This window comes from Sinocyclocheilus anshuiensis, unplaced genomic scaffold (genome assembly GCF_001515605.1).
Source record: "Sinocyclocheilus anshuiensis isolate Anshui unplaced genomic scaffold, SAMN03320099.WGS_v1.1 scaffold544, whole genome shotgun sequence".
Taxonomy (NCBI): Eukaryota; Metazoa; Chordata; class Actinopteri; order Cypriniformes; family Cyprinidae; genus Sinocyclocheilus; species Sinocyclocheilus anshuiensis.
Window position 1 is genome coordinate 821,379 of NW_015555763.1, and position 26,694 is coordinate 848,072.

The 26,694-nt window shown below is 39.0% G+C and overlaps 2 protein-coding genes across 2 annotated transcripts in view; one reads left to right on the forward strand and one right to left on the reverse strand.

The window, feature by feature from the left end:
* LOC107674056 (sphingolipid delta(4)-desaturase/C4-monooxygenase DES2-like) overlaps positions 1 to 9,807 on the forward strand; it is a 14,578-nt gene extending 4,771 nt beyond the window's left edge. Inside the window, exons 2-3 of the mRNA XM_016467916.1 lie at positions 7,204 to 7,946; positions 8,984 to 9,807. Coding sequence (XP_016323402.1) covers positions 7,204 to 7,946; positions 8,984 to 9,127 — 887 coding nt within the window. The 3' untranslated portion in view covers positions 9,128 to 9,807. The remainder of the gene's footprint in view (positions 1 to 7,203; positions 7,947 to 8,983) is intronic.
* A 148-nt stretch (positions 9,808 to 9,955) lies between these two features.
* The window catches only part of LOC107674057 (ena/VASP-like protein), a 33,135-nt gene continuing 16,396 nt past the window's right edge, over positions 9,956 to 26,694 (reverse strand). The window contains exons 4-14 of the mRNA XM_016467917.1: positions 18,387 to 18,444; positions 17,582 to 17,643; positions 15,670 to 16,473; positions 12,715 to 12,986; positions 12,493 to 12,596; positions 12,355 to 12,391; positions 12,206 to 12,251; positions 11,671 to 11,731; positions 11,086 to 11,146; positions 10,931 to 10,988; positions 9,956 to 10,839 (exon numbers count right to left, since the gene is read on the reverse strand). Coding sequence (XP_016323403.1) covers positions 10,802 to 10,839; positions 10,931 to 10,988; positions 11,086 to 11,146; positions 11,671 to 11,731; positions 12,206 to 12,251; positions 12,355 to 12,391; positions 12,493 to 12,596; positions 12,715 to 12,986; positions 15,670 to 16,473; positions 17,582 to 17,643; positions 18,387 to 18,444 — 1,601 coding nt within the window. The 3' untranslated portion in view covers positions 9,956 to 10,801. The remainder of the gene's footprint in view (positions 10,840 to 10,930; positions 10,989 to 11,085; positions 11,147 to 11,670; positions 11,732 to 12,205; positions 12,252 to 12,354; positions 12,392 to 12,492; positions 12,597 to 12,714; positions 12,987 to 15,669; positions 16,474 to 17,581; positions 17,644 to 18,386; positions 18,445 to 26,694) is intronic.

Here is a 26,694-nt window from a genome sequence, read left to right on the forward strand (position 1 = left end):
CGTAGAGGGACTCCCGTGCCGCCAGAGTCGTGAGCTACCGGACCCGCGGTCCGGACGAGAACCGCACCAGTTACACGGCCGTCGGGCTAGGATGCCAGGCCGTCTAGTTCCTTCCAGCGCCGTGGGCAGAGAGAAGGACGAAGCCGCTGAAAGAAGCCGCCGCCCCTCGCGCCCCGGACCGGAGAGGGGAGCGCGTGCGGCCGCCGGACTCCGCCCCTTACCTGGACCCTTCCTTCCTGAACACTGCCCCACCTTCACTAACCCCGCAGCACGACGAGGACACCAGATCCCGTTTATTTTGGACACTGTATTCCTTTTCTGGACACTTTGCTTTATTTTCTGTTAATAAAAGCCTTTCCGAGGCCTGACGCCACACCCACTGTGTCTGTCGTTTGGTCCTCCCGCCACAGTAGTTATTTTAACTATCGGGGGCTAGATAAAAATACTATTGAAATATTAACATATTTCATAGTACTAGCATAACCGCTGATTATTGTCTCAGCTTTAGTTACGATGTACGTAGTTATATAACTATCGGGGGCTAGACAAATAGTACTATCATAACCGCTGATTATTGTTTTTGAATATTGAAATATTGAGCTCTAACTAAGTTGTACATATATATATATGATACACATGTAACCATACACTTAAGAATAAACCAGTAAAAAATGTGGCAATATAAACGATCTGCATACAGACATTATGCAAATTGCATGAAAAAGTCTTATGGCAGATTTTTGCGTGCAGGTCACCTGTAATTGTACAGGTGAAAGTGAGCACTGTGAGAAACAGCTTTGTGGAACTTGTATAAAGGGATTCTGCAGCGGTGAATGATGATGCGTAAACAGAACATTAGCTGGGCAAACAAATCTAATTAAAAAGGCATACCATCAGGGAGAGTGTCTGTCCCTTGTGGAGAATTAGTAAGTGGTTGACTACCTAAGCAACATAGTGCCTTAGCATGTTTAATAGGTTACCACTATAGCAACAGCAATAAAGTAATAATCTTTATTAATTTTTGTAATTTAATTGGGATGTGAAGGCTTAATTTCAAGTACAGTCTGTCTTTAATGGAAGTACAACAAATACTTGAACATAAAAAAGACTTTAATAAAGATATATGATAATCCCTATTACAAGATACTAATTTCAAGAACTCAAGCAGCAGTTTTAGCGTAATGGTTTAAAGGATGATTGCGCTACTGCAGAATGCACTATACTGTAGAAATACTGTATATACTGTAATTTTTTCCCTCAGATTTTTAATGTGCAGTGAGACTCTTGTAGTTTTATGTTTCTCATATCACTCTGTGGTCTTTTATGCTTATATAATAAAACAATTTAATTCAAAGCTGTGTTTTATGGCCCTTTGGTAATCTCTTTCAGATGATAATATTCAGATCTTTTTATTTATATGCACATAAATGCATACATGTATGCATATAGATGTGTGTACTGGTCACCAAAAGGTTGGAATAATTGAGTTATTTTATGCTCACCAGTTTGATCAAATACAGTAAAAACAGTTATTGTGAAATATTATTACAATTTAAAATAATTGTTTTCTGTTGCCATATATTTTAAGTTCCCTCTCGAGTCGGTCTCAACACTGCGTCATCGAAGATGTCACTTTGGGTTATCCCCTCCTTCCTCGAATCTATTGAAGCCTTATGAATTCTCACGGGTGATAATTTGCCTGCCAATGGCGTTCAAGCGTACAAAATAGGTGGCGCTAACAACCAACCATTGCCTCAGAATTTTCTCCTTCAGCTACAAGAAGCCATCTACAGCTCACCGTTGAGGTATGCTCATCTGGGGGATGATGCCTGGATTGCCGCTCCCCTGCAGCGTTCCAGTAAGTATGACATTTCTTTCAGATGCCTTCCGGACCGCTGTGTTTCTGCCTGGGCGATGCCCACTTAGAAGCAGCGCTGCGTGAGTCCGTCTGTCATCAATAACAGGTGGACCTTATGGACTCCGGTGATGAGTTCATGCCGACTAAAGCCTGTGTTAAGCGTCCGCATTCGTCTCACCCAACCCTCTCCGGGCATGGAAAAACATCCAGTCGCTCACTCAAGAGCACAATAATAAGCAAGCCCCCCGCCTCAGGGCAGCAGTCTGCTGTGTACAGAAGCAAAGTTGCCGGTGCCGTGCCGAAAATCGATCGTCTGCCAAAAACTGATTGCCGTCCGCTTTACACTTGCCAAAACGTGATTAGCCTACAGACACTACTTATTGAGTGAACTGTTCTTTCTGCCTCAGAATGACTTGATTTCATTCATTGTTGTTATATTTGATAGATTATAGTTCATTCAGTCCTTTTTACCTGTTGAAATACCTTTAAATGGCCAATAAAACCCATAAAATGCCGTTTTACATTTGCCAAAAAGTTATTACAAATTCTACTTATTGAGGGAACTGTTCTCTCTGCCTCAGAATGACTTGATTTCATTCATTGTTGTTATATTTGATAGATTCTAGCTCATTCAGTCCTTTTTACCTGTTGAAATACCTTTTTAAATGGCCAATAAAACCCATAAAATGCAGTTTTACATTTGCCAAAAAGTGAACTGTTCTTTCTGCCTCAAAATGACTTGATTTCATTCATGGTTGTTGTCAAAGTATTACAGGTAAAAAGGACTGAATGAACAATAATCTATCAAATATAACAACAATGAATGAAATCAAGACATTCTGAGGCAGAATTAACGGTTCACTCAATAAGTAGAGTCTGTAATCACTTTTTGGCAAGTGTAAAACGGACGACAATCAGTTTTCAGCATACGATCAATTTTTGGCACAACACCGGCACTCACCCAACATAAGTACCCCACTGCCTCAGAGCAGCGGTTGGCCGTGCACAAATCTCAGTGCTGTGACCTGCTGTGCACGGAGGAGGAAGCGCTTAGATCGCTCACTCACTCGAAGCAGTAAGCAGCCCCCCACCTCAGAACGGCGGTCTGCCTTCCATAAAGCATTGAGCTTCGGCCACTCGCTCACTCTCATAATATGCAGCTCCCCGCCTCAGAGCGGTGACTGGCCATGTATAGAGTACAAAGCGTTAGCCACTCACTCGCTCATGTGATATAAGTGTGACGGATGTGGTCTTTCTCCTCCACTCTACGATGTGACTTGGACGAACACCACTGAGATCCGATAAGACACTGCTCTGTACAACGGACTCAATCTTTGTCCAAACCCCCCTCCAATAAAGGCTCGGACACAATGCTGGCTGGTATGAATCTTTCTTTTCTTTACTGCAGGCTGTAAAATTAAATAAATCACCCCTTTAGTGGTTATTTTGCTGCAGGAGTTGTAGATCACTGCATGCCGGGACAGTTCCTTCGAAGCATGCACCTGAGCTACTGACAAGGCCTCCTCCAGATCTTTCAAAAGAGAAGCCACATACTTGTCGTAACAAGTCACAGTGTGATCCTCCAGAACAGAGCGGAAAATTATGTCTACCGGAAGGCGAGGAACTCTACCGAACATGAGATAAAACGGAGCATAGCCAGTCGTCTCATGAACAGTACAGTTGTACAAGAAAGTCAAAGATTGCAGTTGTCTTGGCCAATTACACTTTGCATTTGGAGTCAATGCGCGGATCATGTTCCCCAGGGTCCTATTAAATCGCTCCACACTACCATTCCCCATAGGATGGTAGGGAGTTATATGCGATTTTTGTACTCCAGACACCTGAAGAAGCTCAGCAATCAGCTGGCCTTCGAAGCTCGCCCCCTGATCACTGTGTACGCGTTCAGGAAACCCAAACACACAAAAGTATTTGTCCCACAAGACACGTGCCACCTGTTTAGCTGACTGATCTTTGCATTGAAACGCTTGCGCCAACCTGGTAAAGTGATCTGTGATCAACCAAAACACAACCTGTCTTTGAGGCAGTGAGACCTACTGGAGTGTGCAGTATTACCGCAGACCCCACAGCCTCTTGCTCTGCCTCCATACCTGAAATTCACATTCCACTCAGGCTGGACATTGTTACCCTGCTGTACTCTTTCCATCACCTGCTCCAACATACCCATCATCCGGTTCAGGATATTCTCATCCGACTGTCCCATATGCCGAGACGTAGGAACAGTTTGAGCCGGACAGCAAACACTGAGTAGACGGTCCTGTACGCTATCGGGCACAGGAGGAGGATTCACATAGTTTGCAAAGCCAGCAGCAGTTTCCTGAAGGTGAGACATCGGCAAACGCTCATCACTCTTTGCAACATCAACATTTTTCACTCCAAGAGAGCTGGCAGAGGCAAGAGAAGAGCGTTGTTCTCTCTGATTCTCATCCAGCCTCCCTTGAAATTCTTTCGCAGTCCATTCACTGATCGGCTTGTGCTTAAAGAGACTAGACAGAACAGGATCAGGGCAATATTTTACAAACATGTGAGCCACCTCTTCACTGATTTTGTCTATGGCCCGCCCTTGTCTACGCAGGCCTTCATCTGCTAGATCTGCTGCCTTATTGATTCTGATCCAGTAATCTACTGCGGTCTCACCGGGCTTAGGCAGAGTCTAATAAAAGTCAGCCAAAGGAAGGCACGATGGTGCAACACTGAAATATTTCAGGAGAATAGAGTAGATTATGTCAGGGTCATTCTTAACATCAAGAGATGCGTCACTTCTAAGACTAATTCTCACAATATCCCCCACTTTGCCCATTAATCGTGACATTATTTAATCTGCTTGATTCTCAACAGCACACTTCTGTTTCGACAGAAGTGTTCTGGTCATCTCAATCCATTCGTGTACCGGAAATTTATCACTACTGTCACCTCTGAAAATCACATGTTCCCTGTCAGTAGTGACATGTACTGTCACTTTAGAAACATCTTGTTTGGCGAAACTATCAGGGTTTAGCTCCCTGTTAACTTGAGAATCACGACTTGCGTTCATCACTCCATTTTCCATCAATTTGGCAGCGACGGCATCACTAATTTGTTCGCCCAATCTCCATACATATCGGTTAGGCAATCCAACATTTGATTATCACAATTCGTATTATATGAAGGAGATGCGTTCCCAACATGGCGCTCCACAGGCGGGTCCCTAAAAAGCAGACCACGACCAACACCCTGTGCACTATCAAGCACCATGCGAGAACGACCTCCTCCACTAACAACAGATGTAGGTTCACCAGCACAAAGGTTGTCGGTCATGACGCCCCGTCCATGCGGAATAAAAGGGCTTACGGGACTGCTAACATCAAATCGTTGAACCAAGTGACCTAAATAAAATGTAAAATAAAATTATCGTGGCCTTGCTAACGAGAGTTCACAAACAGCCAATAACTTATAAAATATATGTTAATAGTCAAATTAAATGGTCAAAATATTACCCTAACTAAATCATAAACATCAAATACTTGAAAACTCAACTTATTTTGCCTTATAATCGAATATATACAACTAAATTGAGACGGAGCATAAGCATACCCACCCACAGCGTGCAGTACACATTGCAACTGCTGTGTTGCGTCATCTCCTGTCTTACCGAACATTTTATCTGCCTGCAGTTCTCACACAAACCACACGAGGGCACCAGTACAACATGAAATTAACCGCTGCTGAATTCATAAGAATTCGCAATAAAACTACATAAAATCCTAACTCTGTTACATAAGCAGCCCCCCATCTCAAAGCGGCGGTCTGTGCTATATAAAATGCTTCTGCCACTTCCTTCCACTGCCTTCTGTGTTGAACTCCGGCTTTGACGCTGTTTTCTCATGTGGGTGTGAAGTATTCTCTTTCTTCAGGTAAGATAAAGTTCCAAATAAAAGCATAAAGTTAAGTGCTTCTGTCCATGTCGGATTGTACGGAGGCGTGACATGCTCTTTGATATTTGTGGCCACGCCCTTCTCTGGCACGTGTTTCAACTAGGTCGTATAGGCTGATATGCAGTGCCATTGCTAGCACTAATAGCTACTGCATATGCAAAACTGATGAGCATTCATGCCGCAGCTTTGTGTGTTCTATTATTTCAGTATATTCAGGCCAGGGCCGTCCTTGGCTGACATGGGACCCGGTGCGAGGTAGGGCGCGAGGCCCCCCTCGGTCCATTCGTCGCGGGGCCCCTTCAAGCGCAGGTCCCGGTGTGACCGCACCTGTTGCACCCCCCTAAGAACGCCCCTGATTCAGGCACTACAGCTGTAGCAATCTGCCCTGATTTTGTGCTTATGATCTTGGTTCTTTTCGAAACAGATTTATGCTGGACGTTGTGAATATATTGTCACTCGTAAGAGCTGGTTTAATGTTGTATGCACCAATCAGCTTTTTGCATGTCAGTTAGTCTGCATAATTCTGCATTTCATTAGTCCAGTGTTCCTCGAATGTGTACATTCATGGAATGTTTGAACCATCCAGAGAATGCGACTGGGCTTTGTTATGACGCGAGCTTGCATTTCACAGGGGTGCTCACAGTTTGTAACTTATACTTCCATTCATTTCGAGCATTTCTGCCTTTAAGAGTTCTCAGGAAGCACTCGGGCTGATGGCTGCGGCTTTGGTAGAGTGCTTTGCTTTGCTCTCACTCATTGCCGCTGCAGTGGACATAAGTACAGGTGTTAGCACGATCGCCACCATTAACCGCACAGCATGGTCAGGCTTGCCACCAGTTGCAACATTATGTAATAGTGTCTGTGTTGCTGCCGCATGCATTATTTGGCCACCAGCACCCTGTGATGGTGCAGTGCGCACACTGTGGATGTCACATATCCCGGGGTAAACATTACTAGGCGATAGTGCCGTCACCTATCCATGAGTCTGCGGTGCTGAATGGCTGCTGTTAATGCAGTCTGGAGACAAGCACCGACATGAATGCTGGCAGTGAGTGTATGGTTAATCCAGGATGCAGGCGAGACCGCTGTCCTTTACAGTGTGTTTGCAGTAGTCGAATGCTTGTGCGAATTGCTCTTATAGCTGCTATGCTGCTGAGCTTATGAGTACTTTGCATCACAGGAATAAATTACATTTTAAAATATATTTAAATAGAAAACAGTTATTTTAAATTGTAATATTTCACAATATTCTTTTATTTTTTATATTTTTTTATGTTTTGGTGAGCATAAGATACTTTTAAAAAAAAACATTCAAATCTTAAAGCCTGTATGTGTATGTACATATATATTTTTAAATGTAATTACTATTCAAAGATATCATCTCATGATTTTAACATTGTTCTCTCTCTTCAGCAAAGTATCCTGAAATCAAGTCTTTGATGGGTCATGATCCCCAGCTGAAGTGGGTCGTGTCAGGGATGGTACTCACCCAGCTCCTGGCGTGTTACATGGTTCATGAGGTCTCCTGGAAATGGGTGTTGTTTTGGGCATATGCGTTCGGTGGCTGCATCAACCACTCTTTGACCCTAGCCATCCATGACATTTCACACAATGTGGCCTTTGGCACTAAAAGGGCATGCTGGAACCGCTGGTTCGCCATGTTCGCCAATCTCCCGATTGGCTTGCCTTATTCAGCATCCTTCAAGAAGTACCACATCGACCACCATCGTTATCTCGGAGGAGATGGATTGGACGTAGATATTCCTACCGACCTTGAGGGCTGGTTCTTTTGCACCCCAGCCAGAAAGGTGCTCTGGCTCTTTCTCCAGCCTTTATTCTATGCACTCCGTCCGTTGGTGGTGAACCCTAAGCCTGTGACCAGGTTGGAGATGCTGAATGCGGTCGTGCAGTTTGTGGTAGACATTATCATCTACTATTTTTGGGGTCTCAAGCCCATAGTCTACCTCATCGCTGGCTCTATACTGTGTATGGGCCTGCATCCCATCTCTGGACACTTCATCGCTGAGCACTACATGTTTATGAAAGGTCATGAAACCTACTCTTATTACGGCCCTCTCAACTTAATAACCTTCAATGTAGGATACCACATGGAGCACCATGACTTCCCCAGCATTCCTGGCAGCAAATTACCTGAGGTATGAGTTGGGCTATATTTCTGTGTTTTTAGGAATATGCGGTATTAAAATTCTGGCCAATACAATAAGACAATGATTGTGGCAGATATTAAAATTATACTTTTTGTTTTGTTTTGTTGAAAGAAATAAAACAAATGAAATAATTTGCTTTTACACATTGCAAGTGAATTTAGGCATCATAATATAATATATAGTATGAAAATGAATATTTAAGCATTCATGGATATTCAGTGAACAATAATTAAATGTTTTAAGATGAAGGCGAATTGATGATGGCAAATGTAATCTAAATGTAAAATTAAAGGAAATGAGCACACAAAATTAAATATCCAATACTGACTAATACAATAAAATAATCATGATTATTGACTAATAACCATATGTAACTGATATATTGTACATCTCTATTGCCATTTCTTTTATTTTAATGAAAAGTAGTTTAAAGTTGCCAAACAATCAGATAACACCAAAGCCTGTAATTTTATTCTTAAGATAAATTCATAAGTTAATAAGTTCAATTCCAAAACGTTTTATTTCTCAAACATTTTCTTAACTTTTTTTTTTGCTTAAGAAACTAATTCACTTTCTTTAGATGATTTTAGTGAATCCGGCCCCAGAATTTTAATATTTCTCAGGAAGTTTACTTTTCAGGCTAGAGCTTAAGTGGAAATGTCATGGGAATGTAAAACCCTCTATTGATTTTGACAATGTTACTGATTAAGAGGAAGAATGTGTGAGACTAACTAGAAAGACTAATATTTGATATCAGTGGATCAGTGTCCATAAGGCAATTTAATTGCATTTATAGCTTTATAGACATCACACCTTCAGTGTGAAAGAACCCCAAGGCATGTTTGTAAACTGATTACTCGTGCAGTGCACTGTATCTGTTAAAATTTTAACCGTAAAGTATAATTATTAGCTGCATTGTATTTTGTTCGTATTTGGTTCACATACTGTATTGCATAGTAAAGTATATAAACTGAAATCTCATTATCAACGTTTCTGATTATTTACGGACCTTTCCCATTTTGCAGGTCAAGAGAATTGCAGCAGAGTACTATGACTCACTCCCTCAACACACTTCCTGGATGCGAGTGCTCTGGGACTTTGTATTTGATGATGCCATCGGCCCCTACGCCAGAATCAAGAGACAATACAAACTTGGCAAAAAGGAATGAATTAGGTATTAGACTACTGATCTAACCAAATATATAAGGTATTTACACAAAGTTCTACACAAATCTGTGAGGCACTTGCAGGCATTAAATTAAAAAGGAACAAACCCTTTCACGCATGAACCTGCATACCCTTTTCATTCTGTCACAGCATTTCATCGTATAGATCCATCTGTACAATGTTTGAACAATAACTGCACATTCCCTGCGCCTGGGACCGTGTTACATGATTTGTGGTTTACTGTTTGGGTGTATCAAAGCCCAGCTAATCTTCTCAAATTCTTTCCATACACTCATACCTAATTAAGACATGAAACTTTTAGATCTTTTGTTGTTCTTATAGTATCCATGTTTAATATCAATGCAGTTATTTGTGATTATCACCTTTGCCACTTTCTCAACTAAATCCAACTACTGAGATGCCAGTTAATATGTACCTGAGGAAAGAAGTGCTGAGATGAAATGATTAAGTGGACTTAAAATGCCTTTTCATCAGAGGCTTTTTTGAAAACTGAATATTTAATTGTTTTATGCACTGTTGTGTAACTAGAAGTCTTTAAATATTTTGTTTAATACATTCTGTTGTTTGCACTGTGACTGTTTAACTATGAACACCATATTGTTGTGGAATAGATTTGTTCAGCACAATGTATTTCAATAAATTTCCTTATCTTACATGATGAATCTGAATAATGGCAGAGAGATTTTGTAAGGGGTCGTTTTTTAATGTTCAATGAGAATGTTTTTAATAGAAGCATGAGACAAGACTGTTTAAAAGAAAGAAAAGCTTTTCAAATTATTTTAATTCCATCAATCTCACACTTTCAACATGTTTAATTTAATTGTAATTTCTGTGAAATATCAACATCAACTTTAAAAATCAGGATCAACCTAATTAAACCAGGATACATTGTACGTTCAAACAATTCACCTAATACTTTAAGCCACTTTCAATAACGTTATGTGTGTGTATATATATATATATATATATATATATATACGTATATATTTCCATGTCCATCTCTTGAGCTCATTAAAAGAGCGTCTATATTTAACCTCATACCTCCAAATCCGTTCTACTGAACTTCTGCATTGACCAAAAACAAACAAACAAAATAACCAAAATGTCTCAAACTGTTTCAACTATAGTAGTTTGCTGACAGTTTAGCACAAATGTGTGCAGTTTGTACTTAAAACCAAAGAATAAGAGCAGTAATATAAAATATAAAAGGCTGTCGTGCAACTTTGTATCGCTCTCATTTAATATAATACAATTCTTAACAATGACAAATGAAACGATAAAAACTTAGAAAACAAAAATATCTTCATCAATTTCCAATTTGTTGACTTTAAGACTTGAAAGAGCGAGAGCAGCAAGCTGCACAGTGGACTGTCTCAACGTTCATACTGGAGGAAATAGAAATTTCAGTGTGAAGGTCTATATTTCCATTTGCTTGTTCATTCACTAATCCCTACACACAATCACTCGCTCCAATTCCTTCTGTTCCTCAGCTTTCCCTTGTCCTTCTCAATAATGCCTTGTATCTGCACAAGATTTCTGCAACTGAATTCTCCATAGCGTTGCAGACATGCTGTGAGAAAATTTTCATGTGCGCTTTCCTGTACTTCCCCGAACCTTCAGTCGTCATTTGTCGTAGTCGTTGACATTTCTTAAGACTATGTGGAGCCAATTCTCAGCAGTTCCCTTCTAATGGCTAAACGAAAAGAGAAAAATGTTTATTATTCTCAAGAACTGAAAAGATAAGTATAATTTTTTTTAAAGTGATCATGCATCCTAAAACTTACCATCAATGATTTCTTCTTTTACTTTCTGCAATTCCCGCACAACCTCCTCCAAGATCTCCTTTTGAACACAACAGATTTAATCATCGTTAGCAGGCCAGTCTTTACACAATACACAGCACAATAATATGCCATTTTGAAAGATATTCTGAACTAACCTGTTTCATTCTGTCAATGTCAAATGACTCGGCATCACTGGTGCTTCCGATTGGTTTTGCCCTGTACAATGTTCATCATAAATATTTAAATGCAATTTGAATGATAAAAAATTTACCTGCAAGTCATGCTTGCTTTTAAAAAAACGTGTAGATATATTCTCCGTTTTTATAACCGGTTCTTTTTCAGAGTTCAAAGAGGTCATTTTCCATGTGTTTACACAAACATTTGATGCAAGCTTACACAAAACATAAAACCTACATTTTGTGGTTGTCAGTAAGCTTTGTTTGCATTTAGGTCATTCCAGGCTCATGTTGCCCAGGGCTTTACTTCCTTAACATGACCATTTGTATTGGCAACAGAGCAACAGACATTTACTCACATATGCACACTCTAAGCTTGACCAAATCATTAATTTCACTGCTCTGGTGCAATCCTTCGGGGAATGCCTCAACAAATGTCAATTTTAAAGGAACTAAATGTTTTAAAATAACAAGAAACAAGAAGTCAAGTGTCAAGAGACAAAGAACTCACAGAACAGAGTGAGGAATTAAATGTTTACTGCATAGTAAACCTGTTAAAAATACCTTGACACAGCTAAAGACTTGTCTGCAGAGTTTGCTCGTTCCCATGGCTTCTTCACAGGATCTGAGGAGAACATTCAAAAACATTTTTATTTTGCTCACCAAACCTAAATACATCTCATAATTTACCATAAAAAATATATGATCAAATTAATATATTTTTACTAAAAGGTTTTTAGTTTTCTGAATATCCTAGAAAAAAAAAGTATCACGGTTTCCACAAAAATACAGTTGTTTTCAAAAATAATACGAAATGTATCTTGATCAAATCAGCATATTAGAATGATTTCTGAAGGATTGCGTGATACTGAAGACTGGAGTAATGGCTGCTGAAAAGTCAATTATAAACTATTTTAAATTATAATATAATTTCACAATATTAGTTTTTACTGTATATTTGATAAAAAATGTAGCATTAGAGACTTCTTTTAGAAATATTTAGAAAAATTACCGACCTCAAATTTTTGAATGGTAGTGTATATACAGTACACATTGCTAAATTAACAAAAAAATGGTTTTGTAATTAAAAAAACACCACCTGAATTTTGTCCACGAGAAGATGAAGGCGATCCATTCGACTCCTCCTGCAAGAAAGAGATATCAGACTGATGTAATATACAATGAAAGGAATTGAACAGAAATACACAATCAGTGTGCGTTTTGACAAATAGTGTACAAAAGTCATACATTTTGACTGTCTTCTGGTTTCTCTGAGGCCTTCCTCCTACAGAATGATCATATTTAACAATCAAAATTTGTATTACCACAAGTCATGGATCATTAGTTATGGGAAAAAAATAGTACAGGAAATGGAGGCGTTCTGACCTCCGTGCTAAAAGGGCATTCATCTCCTGCATGAGACCCTCTCCACCTCCTCCACTGCCTCCACTGGAGCGATTGGCATCGTTCTTGCTACTGCTTTCCTCTGTCTAGAAAAGATAAAACATGAAATAATTAGGCAGCAAGATACTATTATTTAACTTTTTGCATAAAAAAAAAGAAATATGTGAAACATGTTGAGGTTTGAGAAAGATAAGTGCCACTCACCCGCTGAACTTTTCGCAGCTTGGCACCAGCTAGAGCTGCAGCCAGACCTGACGGAGCAGAACCTCCACAAGCCGGCAGTGGAGGCGGGGTAGGAGGGGGCCCTGTGGCGGGTGGTGGAGGCCCGGGTGGTGGAGGCCCGGGTGGGGGAGGCCCAGGAGGGGGCGGAGGGGCTGGAGAGGCTGGTGGACCCGCCATGGATGCTGAGGTAGGGGGGTGAACGGGAGGGGTGGATGAGAGCATGGAAGGATGACCCGGTGGAACAGGAGGACCTGCTGGAAGAAAGGAAAGTATCACGGTTGTATTCTACACTGAGTGCCTAATTACAAATGCACTGACATAAAATACACTGCAATGGGGAACATTTGTATGGAAGCTTGTTTCCACCACTGAATAAAAAATAAAAAAAGGTAATTGCGACATCTCACGATTCTGACGTTTTTTCTCTCACAATTGCGAGTTTACAATCTCGCAATTCTTACTTTTTTTTTCTCAGAATTGTGTGATATAACCTTGCAATTGCAACAAGTTTAATTTCCTGCAATTCTGATTTTAAAACTTGCAATTCTGAGAAAAAAAGTCTCAACTGTTAGATAAAAAGTTTAGTTTATTTTTTATTTATTTATTTTTTATTCTGTTGTGGAAACAAGCTTCAATGCATTGTGCTGATTTAAAGGTGAAGTTGCGCATCACTGGCAAAATTGTAGAAAGCAGAATTGCAAACGAGGAAAATCAAAATCAAATCAAACAGACTCAGCAGTAACAATTTATTTTTCTGCTGGCTCAGTGGGGCTAGTACTTTAGAATTTATTATTCGCATTAGTAATATTAGATAAGACATTAGATAATATTATCTTGGAGACAAGTCAGCAGAATTTGCATAATAATACATCACAGAAAACCAAGTGTTTAAGTTTGCAAAGTAGATGTACAAGTTCAATGAACGTTCAGTGGAGCAACAAAAAGGACAAGTGACACTGGTCTGTCAAGTGGCCCAAACACTCTCACACTGGCCCTGGGTCAGCAGACCATCCTTAATGTCGAGCCCTGCATACAGTTGCATTTACATAATCATGTGAGATAGAACAAAGCATTGTAACTTCTAAAATATGATCAGCAAACAGCAAAAGCAAAAATGGAACAACGGGGGTTAGTTTAAGGTATGACACACCATTTAAACAATATTAACAAATCACCTTTGAGCAAACACACATGAACATCAATGCGATGTATGAATGTTTACTTTATAATATTAAATCATCCTTCCTCTACTCAGAAAATAGAAGTTGAGGCAACTGCCGTTTGTTCAAATGAGCTGCTGTGATTTTGTATAACACAGACAAAAGTCCACAGCCTCATTAACAATTCTAGCGGGCCAGTATTTACATATGGTTTCAGTACTAAAACCGTACTGTTCACTTTGGACAGTTTTTGAGATCAACATGTCATCAGCCCAGTTCCCCCGGAACAGGTGTGTGAAGTCTTTTGGTGGTGGGCAATAAACTACAGAGAGGGGTAGCTGATGGGCGTCTGAAATACTTACGGCTGGACGCTGTGGCGTTCTGATAAACAGGAGAGGGAGATGTCTTGGGCGTTGCCCGTGGACCCGCCATGGATGCTGAGGTAGGGGGGTGAACGGGAGGGGTGGATGAGAGCATGGAAGGATGACCCGGTGGAACAGGAGGACCTGCTGGAAGAAAGGAAAGTATCACGGTTGTATTCTACACTGAGTGCCTAATTACAAATGCACTGACATAAAATACACTGCAATGGGGAACATTTGTATGGAAGCTTGTTTCCACCACTGAATAAAAAATAAAAAAAGGTAATTGCGACATCTCACGATTCTGACGTTTTTTCTCTCACAATTGCGAGTTTACAATCTCGCAATTCTTACTTTTTTTTTCTCAGAATTGTGTGATATAACCTTGCAATTGCAACAAGTTTAATTTCCTGCAATTCTGATTTTAAAACTTGCAATTCTGAGAAAAAAAGTCTCAACTGTTAGATAAAAAGTTTAGTTTATTTTTTATTTATTTATTTTTTATTCTGTTGTGGAAACAAGCTTCAATGCATTGTGCTGATTTAAAGGTGAAGTTGCGCATCACTGGCAAAATTGTAGAAAGCAGAATTGCAAACGAGGAAAATCAAAATCAAATCAAACAGACTCAGCAGTAACAATTTATTTTTCTGCTGGCTCAGTGGGGCTAGTACTTTAGAATTTATTATTCGCATTAGTAATATTAGATAAGACATTAGATAATATTATCTTGGAGACAAGTCAGCAGAATTTGCATAATAATACATCACAGAAAACCAAGTGTTTAAGTTTGCAAAGTAGATGTACAAGTTCAATGAACGTTCAGTGGAGCAACAAAAAGGACAAGTGACACTGGTCTGTCAAGTGGCCCAAACACTCTCACACTGGCCCTGGGTCAGCAGACCATCCTTAATGTCGAGCCCTGCATACAGTTGCATTTACATAATCATGTGAGATAGAACAAAGCATTGTAACTTCTAAAATATGATCAGCAAACAGCAAAAGCAAAAATGGAACAACGGGGGTTAGTTTAAGGTATGACACACCATTTAAACAATATTAACAAATCACCTTTGAGCAAACACACATGAACATCAATGCGATGTATGAATGTTTACTTTATAATATTAAATCATCCTTCCTCTACTCAGAAAATAGAAGTTGAGGCAACTGCCGTTTGTTCAAATGAGCTGCTGTGATTTTGTATAACACAGACAAAAGTCCACAGCCTCATTAACAATTCTAGCGGGCCAGTATTTACATATGGTTTCAGTACTAAAACCGTACTGTTCACTTTGGACAGTTTTTGAGATCAACATGTCATCAGCCCAGTTCCCCCGGAACAGGTGTGTGAAGTCTTTTGGTGGTGGGCAATAAACTACAGAGAGGGGTAGCTGATGGGCGTCTGAAATACTTACGGCTGGACGCTGTGGCGTTCTGATAAACAGGAGAGGGAGATGTCTTGGGCGTTGCCCCCTCGCACAGAGTAGTGTGAGAGGTGGCTGTGGTGTTGAATGGGGGTGTGGCCTGGTATAGCTGCTGCTGGTGGAGGGCAGGGCCTTGGATGGGCTGGCCAATGAGAGGGGGCAGGGGGGAAGATTCTTGTATGGGATAGTGTGGGTGCGACGGAGCTCCAGAGGTGACCAGTGTAGGAGGGTTTTGGTACGGGCAGTACTCCTCTGCCGGGCCACTGGACGACTGTTGGTGGTGTGTTATAGGTTCCAAGTGGGATGTGTTAGCGGGAGCTTTGGAGCCACAGGTTGGGCCGTTGTTTAGGGGCGGCAAGGGGAGGGCGACAGGCAGGGCAGGTTGTTTGACTGGCACTGCCATTATAACAGGTGGCGATGCTGTGGGTAATGGGGCGTACATGTGGGTGGAGGACCATGTGGCATGTTTGGGGTCCTGGTGGGCCGTTGGAGGGGAAAGAGGGATTTGCTTGACATTGCGAGGTGGAGGGGTGATACCTGGCTGCACGGGGGAGAAAGCAGAAGCCAGAGAGGTGGAAAGCTGGGAAAGCTGCTGTGCCTTTTTTTGAGGGGAGTCCACAGTGCGGTAGCCACTCTCTCGTTCCTGGGAGGAAGAGGAGGTGTGGGAGGAAGGTTGCGTGGGGTTAAGGTGAGCATAGGAAGGGGGAAGAGTGTTAGCCCGATACTGTCTGAGGTCATGCAGCGTGGTTTCGGACTGAGAGGCGGATGCTGATACTTTAAACTGAAGGGTGGAGACTGAGAAACAGAGAAAAAGACAACACAAATGACAAACGAAAAGAGCGAAACATGACAGTGATGAAAATCAAGCATCAAAGTGTACAAAGAAACTTAAAAAGATGAAATGTGAGCAAAATATAAGATTTTTAAAGCATGTTGCATGCCTTGCAAACAGGTGAATCTCACAAAAGCATCTAGATCAGACAGATTTCAGAAAAAGAGAAATGGAGAAATTACAATTAAAATTAAGCATATTTTATGACCAACATTTTGTTTCATAGTAACACTATTTTAATGACAATAAAACAACGCCCTCCCAAATTCTCTTTACAATAATGCATCTGAATATTATTCTCAAAGGCGATTCTCATTAGATTCACATTACAAAAATTACTGAAAGTAATAAGTATTCTGAAATAATTTTTTAAAAGTAAATGTAAATTAATAGAACAAATACATGATATGCTTTTATAAATAAATATACAAAATGTAATAATTCAATTATTTGTCAGGTATAGACATATTACTTGACCATTTAAATAATAAAAATTTTAATTATTATAATTATTTGTATTCTTATGTTGGATTACTATTATTATTATGTTGGATTACAGTATCTGTATAACAGTAATGACAATAGGGATTATCACAAAGAAATAATGCACAAAGAAAAAAATCTTAATTGTCCTTAAAACATGGTTATTTTATTTATTTATCTATTTATTTTCAGTAAAACATTATGTCTTTTTCCTTTCTTTTAGTTTGGGGATGAAATGAGATTTTAACATGTTCTTGACATGTTTCATGAGATTCACCAAAACAGAACTCACAAATGCTGTTAATGGCATTATGAAAGGCGACTGTCTTGGCTGAAATTAAGCTGAAGCCGGGGCAGAAACAGAAAGAGAATGTGTGTGTATGAGAGAGGATGGGCAGCATGTGCTGTTTGGACTAGGGATCTGTTCTGTGGCCAGGGAATTTGATATTCCTTAGTGTTAACACTTCTCCAAGCAGTCTGCAGGGTTACTCTGTGGGTGGCTTAATGAGTGTGTGTTTGTGTATCTCTTAATTGCACACTGTGCAGTCTCATATCATATTCCACAGAGGTGTGGCATCTTTAGTCTACCTGCAGAGCCAGATGTTCGTCGTTCTCTTTCCATCTGCATCTGATGCTGGTCCATCATTTGCCTAGAAACAAATGTTATCTCACTTAATGATTTTGGGCAAAGAGAAATCTAAACACTCTCAATCCACCGTATGAAACTGACACAAAGACAAGCTCACTGGAGAGTAAACAATCATGTGTGTTCACACATTGTTCTGTTCAGCTCTGTGGGTTTTAAAAATGCTAGGCTGTACTGTGCACTTAAGGTTCATGCATCAACAGAGTGCAGCTTTTCATCTGTCCACTAGAGTGCAGAACCCAATCTAAACTTGTATTATGACAGCGGTTAAGAAATGTTCTCAATCTTCATGACAACAAATATGTGAAGTGATTAAAAATATAGTGTGAAAAAAAAAAACAGAAGTGAGTTTAAAATCGATGATTTGATTAGTAATTGTCGAAACGGTAATGCACAGAACACTACACTTTCTGACCAGTAATGTTAAAAATTAAGTGTGTAATTTCAGTGTCTCTGAAGTGAAATTTAGTTTTTGAATTGGTTTCCCAAACACCATCTGCTATTGGTTGAGCAAACAGATAGTCCCGACCCAAACTCATGCCTTTGATTGAGTCACTCTTGCTGTGGGACGCTTAAACAGGACAATTTTGAAGGTACCACAGAGAAAAAGTGTTTACACCTTTCAGGGGAATCAGAACAAAATCATTACACACTTCACTTTAAAAAGAGAGCATATGGTATAATTCAGGCCAGTGTCCAATGTTTGATTAACATCTGACAGATGTCTCAGAAAAAGTAAGTCCGCACCTCCTCTGAGCCTCGGCATCATCTGTCACCGGTCCATTCTGACGATTTGCTCCTGGCCCTGAAGAAAAAGAAAATAATTGCACCTCATAATTTTAATATTTTGTTTAATTGTCTCTCAGGAATTGTAAAATGTGTGTCTAATTGTTTTAATATATTCTGGCACCTTAAGGCAGACTTGTTTATGTCACGTGACATTTCTTGAACTCTTCGCTATATAGTCTCATTTAACACTTGACATTGGTCGGTGCAAATCATACTGCAGCTGAATCTATATTTAATACAGTATGGTTCATGCTTTCTTTTACCTCACATAAATGTGCTTGTGATTTTCACAAATCAGGCCATGTCACAAAAACCTGTTCATCTGCCTAATCTGACTACTAAATTGACAGGTGAATGAGTTTGATTGGACATATGGCCTTTGAAAACAACAACAAAAGATAAAGGAAGCATTTTCTTCTCCCAAACTAACACATCTAAGTGGCAAATGATCAAACTATTACAGTCCAATAATACCAACATAAGACCAAACATATTTTGCCAATAATGTTAAGTCACAATTGCCCTCGTACCCGACACCTCATTACTGGTAGACTTAGCACAGTCATTCGCAAGCCACCATAACCGTTCTGTTGAACTTGTTATAGGGTGTGAAGGAGCTCTGCTAATAATGGTAAACATGACTCTCAGGTTACTAAGATGATGACTATTTACGTCATATGACATTCAGGGACTCAGTATGGGGCATGAAAGCTCAAGGTAGGAAGGAAGGCCCTTCTGTTCAGAGAAAGACCCTTAGTGTGTTCATATCTAATGTGGTTGATAATCTTTGGTTGCTAGGCACCATACATAACTGAGTTTAGCACATCAAAATCTATCCACTGTGAAATTTAAAGGTGGCAAAATAATGGGCTGTTCACACAGCTAGACAGGGTACACAGAATGGAGTATGCAAAAACACCAATGACGATGACTAAAACTATAAAATGTTTATAGTTATAGTTGTAATAATCATTCTAATTCTTTGAGAATAGGGAAGTTCACATCACAACTATAACGAGAATGATTCAACTTTCAAAATTATATTGACAGCCAATCAGAATCAACCTTTAAAGAGCTTGAGTATTTAAATTTTGTGAATTGACCTTAAAGGAACACTCCACTTTTTTTGAAAATAGGCTCATTTTCCAACTCCACTAGAGTTAAACAGTTGAGTTTTACCGTTTTCAAATCCATTCAGCCGATCTCTGGGTCTGGCGGTAGCACTTTTAGCTGTAGCTTAACATAGATAATTGAATCTGATTAGACCGTTAGCATCTTGCTCAAAAATGACCAAAGAGTTTCTATATTTTTCCTATTTAAAACTGGACTCTTCTGTAGTTACATCGTGTACTAAGACCGACGGAAAATGAAAAGTTGCGATTTTCTAGGCCGATATGGCTAGGAACTATACTCTCATTCCGGCGTAATAATCAAGGAATTTTGCTGCCGTACCATGGGTGCAGCAGGCGCAATGATATTACGCAGCTAAAAGTGCTACCGCCAGACCTGGAGATCGGCTGAATGGATTCGAAAACGGTAAAACTCAACTGTTTAACTCTAGGGGAGTTGGAAAATGAGCCTATTTTCAAAAAAAGTGGAGTGTTCCTTTAAAGACACTTTTTGAAATTTTATCTATTCAGTGACTACTTCTGCTACAATAATGTTATGTATTACTTAATTACACTTCTCTGAAAATATTGAAGTTTCATTTTTGCAGATTGAATCCACAACGATATCGCAACATTGTCTTAATGTCTTAATTTTTGTAAAGATCTTAAAACCTCAACGTTGATTTCTAAGTATTTTGTTAACCGTTTTAGAACCATTTAGCATTAAACATGCTATCTCAAAGTTACTGCAACACTGAAACAACAACTGACATTATTTCGACCACATTTCAATGTTGAAGGTCGATCATCTGCTGGCTGAGACAAAACAAACAATAATAAGCAATAAAAAGCACCAGCGGATGTCCTGAAATAACACAAAACACACTGATCATAGTTGCAGTTTATATTTTTTATACTAGACCTGATGAGACTTGAAAGAAGAAAGACATTTAAACAGGAAACCTCAGGCAGCACTGCAGACAGAGTATCATAAACAGCACAAACTCCTAAACAGTGCAAGTTATTCTTATTATATAATAAATACTAAATAAAGTTATGCTTTATTAATAAGTGAGGAAGTAACGCATGTAGTTTCTTTGAACAGTTATTGCAGATTGAGAGTAAAAGCATCATAAATGACACAGCTCAAAGACCTTTGCATTAGCAGTTGCAAGCAGGCTCTGTCTGGATTTAGACAAGCTGCAGATGACAGGTGGGATTCTGCTTCCACATTTAATGATTAAACGATCCGTGTCCTCAAGGTGATTATGGGAGCTGCAGCCTCACTGAATTTAATGCCAGTGAGCAGCGTCACATCCTAAAATACTGTTAATGACTTCCAAAAAAAAACAAAACAACAACAACCAAAAACATCACTCAATTCATCACAAGATCCACATTTTAATGAGAGTACAAAAATATTCCTCCATTAACACACAGTGTAATAAAACTAGCCCTAGTTACAAAAAGGAAAAATGTTATTATAGTACGTGCTCATGCTGTTTCAACGTCTAAGTGGAAAAACAGATTGTCATTGGCACAAATCTGAAAATCAAGTCCCTCAAGAAACAGGAATGGGAATATGTTCATACGTCACGTGAAAGCAGCATTTCTCACAGTGTCGCAAACATGCAATCCACCTGAGGTCCTGTCTGCAGCAAATGGTCCCATATCATCTGTCCCTATTATAACAGAGACCATACAACTACTGAAACTCTTGAAATATCTAAAAGAAACATCACATACATTTCATACTACATGAAAAACCTCAAGTTACATATAGATAAATCAGTCAACATAGGACCACAGTAAACAGACCAACAGCATAAAAATCAAAATATCAACCACAATTTTACAGACTTACAGAGTGCAGTCTTAAAGCATGAGATGCTATCAGTACAATAAGAACTTTGTATTCTTATGATCTGGCTAAAAACAGTAAGGGAAAAGGGGGAAAACTTCCAAAGGAAATTCAACAGAACTCACCATCATTTTATGAAATGTCAATTTGCAGACCATAAACCAGGGATCCTCAAATCTGGCCCACGAGATCCACTTTCCTGCAGAGTTTAGCTCTAACCCTAATCAAACACACCTGAGCATGCTAATCAATGTCTTCAGGATCATTAGAAAATCACAGGTAGGTGAGTTTGATCAGGGTTAGAGCTAAACTCTGCAGCGCATTGGCCCTCCAGGGCAAGATTTGAGGAACCCTGCCATAAACCATTAATCCAAACCCTGCTGAGCATTCTGGGTAATGCATAAATGCTATTTGCTCCACTGGTGAAGCAAGACAATGCAGCAAGTATCTTTCCACTATAGGAGTTTAGACCAAGAAGTGCATTAAAAATCTTCTTATGAAGACTTTAGTGAAGTGACGTGACATTTGGCCAAGTATGGTGACCCATACTCGGAATTAGTGCTCTGCATTTATCCCATCCAAAGTGCACACACACAGCAGTGAACACACACACACACCGTGAACACACACCCGGAGCAGTGGGCAGCCATTTTTGTTGCGGCGCCCGGGGAGCAGTTGGGGGTTCGGTGCCTTGCTCAAGGGCACCTCAGTCGTGGTATTGAAGGTGGGAGAGAGCGCTGTACATTCACTCCCCCCACCTACAATCCCTGCCGGTATGAGACTCGAACCCGCAACCTTTGGGTTACGAGTCCGACTCTCTAACCATTAGGCCACGACTTCCCCCATATCATAATGCTTGATATCAATTAAGCCGTGCACTTTGTAACCAGACAGCATAAAAAGCAATGATATTACTCCTGATCACATATCCCTTTCTACTGCAGGTTTTGGAGATGTAATACACGGTGTGATTTATTTCATAAACTTGATTAAATCCCTTGCAATAGCAACATGCTGATAGATGGCTGCAGTAGAGTGTATTAAAATGGTTGGTGCGACTGATGCTGAATAAAGTTAATGGATTCATAGTTTGTGCATCTCAAGAGTCAAATCTGGAGCTCTGGATGTTATTGTGATTTATGGTTAAATACCTAAAACGCCTTGGAGGGGAAATGCTATCCAAATATTAATATTAATTTGTTTTATGACGCAAATACCATATCATTTGGTGGTTGTGTGCAGCAGCAGAGTCCCTTTGTACCAAATACACATACCCTGGTGATCACTGAGCTGAAATGATGATGTCTGAGACAACAAGAAGTGGAAACACAGATACAGTCTGGTTGTATGATGGGACCCATTGGTCATTTTTTTGATAAACCCTGCCATTTTCCTTTATAACACACCACTTGCATAATATAAATCTGTAGTGTATTTTACAGTTATAAAATGATAACCTTAAAAAAATGATCAAGTATGCTGTATGAAAGTAGGATTTTTTTTTTTTTTCAGTGTAGAGATTGTCATTTCACTTTGTTTTTTTACTGTTAAGCAGTAAGCCTTGAATTAGTAATGCATACCAAATCTGAAATAATATTTTACCACTGTTCTTCCTGGATTCACCAGAAATTAAACTGCACTGAATAAACACTGTTTGCACATGCACAAAATGTATTTGATTTTGATGTGGTTTTATTAAATATTTTTCTTCAATTTAGGAAATGTTGAGTTTTAGCAATAGCTTGACAATATATTAAATGAAGTGAGGAAGTAATGCATGTAGTTTGCAGCTGATTTATGCCAGCTGTAAATTATTACCATTAATAAAAAATAATGAATATACCTTAATAGCAACAACAACAATAATAATTCTTATTTTGTACCATTAATGGACTATACGCATGGTTACTTCCTGGCTTTAGATAAGCCAGCTCAGTCATTTCCTGTCAACTGTCAAAATCATAGACATATAAAATACATATAGTCTATGGTCAAAATCAGCTGTGCTATAAGGGGAGCGCCCTTTGCTAGGTATCTCTGCATAATCCATTCACAATTTGAAGAAAAGTTTTGTTTGTCTAAGAGGACCAAACCTCCACACATACTGTTTCAGGAATGACAAACGTAAGTGTAAAAAATGATGCGAGTGAATTCAATCCACTAAATTGTGCCGCGAGTGATGGCTATGATTGACAGTGATAACTGTAGCACTGGGCGGAACGAACTATCTGACAAGTCGATGTCAAAACAGAGTGATGCAGAGTAAATCAGAGCATCAAAACTACAGCAGCAACAAGTCTGTGTTGCCTGAATAGATTTAGCAGCTTCTACAATTAAAGATAAAACCTAAATATTATTATATTCAATACATTAATATTGAATTATTATACCAATAATAATTAACTTATTTAATTTGTAGTTAACTAGTTAAATATTGAAATAATTAACCCTCCTAGGCTGTTGATGTCTGGGCTTATTTATTTTTTTAAATGACATGAGACTTTGTGACTGACTGCACTTGCTATACTTCATACTTCAGAACAGTAAAAGAGCTAAAATGTGCTACAATAGTCATTATATAATAAATCCAAAAGCAAGACATGAAAAAATAGGGAGTTGAAACTTTATTGCCTTTCGATTCAATTCCTTTAATACATCATACAAATAAACATTTATTTAATAAAGACATAATATTTTCACCAATAATTGTTCACTTTTTCTTCTTTTCATAAATGTTTTTCTTTTTTGTGATAATACCCTCCACCAACACAAAAGGAAACACATTTACACTTTATTTTAAGGTGTCCTTGTTACAGTATAATTATTCATATAAGTACCGAGTAATATTAATTAACTACATGTACTTACTATATGGTTAGAGTTAGAATTTGGGTTTTGCTTAGGGTTACTTGCATGTAATTATGCATAAATAATTGTTATTATAATAGTAAGTACATGTAACATGTGTAACAAGGATACCTTAAAATAAAGTGGGACCAGAAACACATATGTTGAAACAATAACCAATAGGTACATACAGTGGGTACGGAAAGTATTCAGACCCCCTTAAATTTTTCACTCTTTGTTATATTGCAGCCATTTGCTAAAATCATTTAAGTTAGGTGCTTTTACATTTCCAATTCATCTTATTCATTTCACTTTGATGTGGCAGAATGTTTTTTTGTTGTTGTTGTTTTGTGTGTGTGTGTGTTTGCATGATTTATTAAATGTTTTATATACTAAAAAAAACAATAATTTATGCCGACTGTAAGTCAAGCCATTTTGCACATTATTTAAATCATGTTTAAAAATAAAATTACCAGACCAATTATTACTATGTGTTTCACTAAAAACTAAATCCATAGCCATATCAGTCAAGCACTAATGATAACTGTTCAGAAATAGTCACAACAAACACACTAGAACTCTCAAACCTGCACACACCTCATCACGAGCTTCTGACAGGCGCCGTGCCAAAAACCACTGAGCAGCTTCCACAACCACATCCTCCATCCAAGACACCACAACGGCCCATCCGAGGCATCACATCACATTCTTAAAACATGCCACTGAATCCCCCAGCCCTTAACACTACTTACAGCTGAGTTTGATTACTGTGGAGCTGATCCGGCGGATTGGCCCCGGGGAAAACTCCGGTCCAAGCATGGCTCCACGACCCTCTCAGGTGCCTTTACAGATATTTATAATGGTGCAGTTTGAGCTCCACTACCAGGTGGGAACTGCTAATAACAGTCAGGACTCCGTACAGGTGAGTTCAGGCAGGTGAACAGCAGCTTCTCTCTTTTCTGCATTCTGAGGTGCGAGAAGCACTTCTAACAACCTCTCTAATTTACCCACCCCAAAAAGCAAGAAACATGCAACACCCATGGCCTGAGACTGTTTGGCTCCATGGATATTTTAACCAGGGCTGAGCACCAATGGCAGAAGGCCCCCCCAACAAACATCTTATAAGTAGCAGCAGCCTGAAACCAGAGAGGCCCGTGTGCCGTTCTTAAATAAGAGTTACACTACACTTAACGGTCCCACGTATAAGACCCAAACAACAATATTCCTGACTATTAGTTGGTATCCCTTATATGTCTTTTGAATGAATTACAGTATTTTTATAGTATATTGTAGTTAACAATACTGCAATGACTAGTGTTGTCAAAAGACCCGGTATTTCGGTACCAAGTCGGTACTAAAAAAATGAAAACGTTACGGTACCAGGTTTTTTTAAGTACCGGTGGTACCGAGTACCCGGTCAACCTGGTTCTTGATGCGCTATCCGAAAGCTATCCTCTTCCAGTGTTGCCAAGTCCGTGGTTTTCCCGCGGAATTGGGCTGCTTTAACACTGTTGCCGCGGGTTGTTTTTCATGTCCGCGGGTTGTAAAACGACCCCATTAACGTGATATTTAGCCCCTGGAATGCGAATTTTACCAGGGGAACCCCACCAAAACACGCGTATTTTATCCCCGGAACGCTATTTTTAACGCGGGACCCCTCGAAACGCGATTGGGTGGGTTTTGTTGTGAAAACCTGGCAACCACTTCATGACCGTACTGTAGTAGCATCTGCATTACCCTCATCTCTTTTAAATGTACACGTTTATATATATTTAAGAGATAAACATTGCAAACCATTGTTTATAAAAATGTAATTTTGCATGATGTGATATGCAACATCAGTTTTTACTGTAATTTTTATAATTCATAATTCAGAGATCTCCTGGGCCTTATAATTAAATATAGAATTTATCAGTAAACCACATTTAAAAAAAAAAAAAAATAATAAATTATGTAGAAAAGTATGAACATTGTTTTAAAAATTGGTAAGACCTACACTGCCATTCAAAATTTGGGTTCGTTAGGATTTTTCAGTGTTTTTGAAAGATCTATCTTATGCATTTATTTAATCAAAAATACAGTAAAACAGCAATTTGTGAAATATTATTTTATTTTATTTATCTGAACTTTATTTTATTTAAAATAACTTTCTATTTTAATATATTTTAAAATGTAATTTATTGCTGTGAATGCAAAGCTGAATTTGCAGCATTACTCCAGTCTTCAGTTTCTCTCAGAAATCATTTTAATATGCTGATTTGTGCTCAAGAAACATTTATTATTGTTATCAATATTGAAAAGAGTTGTGCTGCTTAATATGTTTGTGAAAACCGTGATACATTTTTTTTGTACATTCCTTGATGAATAAAAACATTTTTTTTTTAAACACATAGTATATATATATATATATATATATATATATATATATATATATATATATATAAAAAAA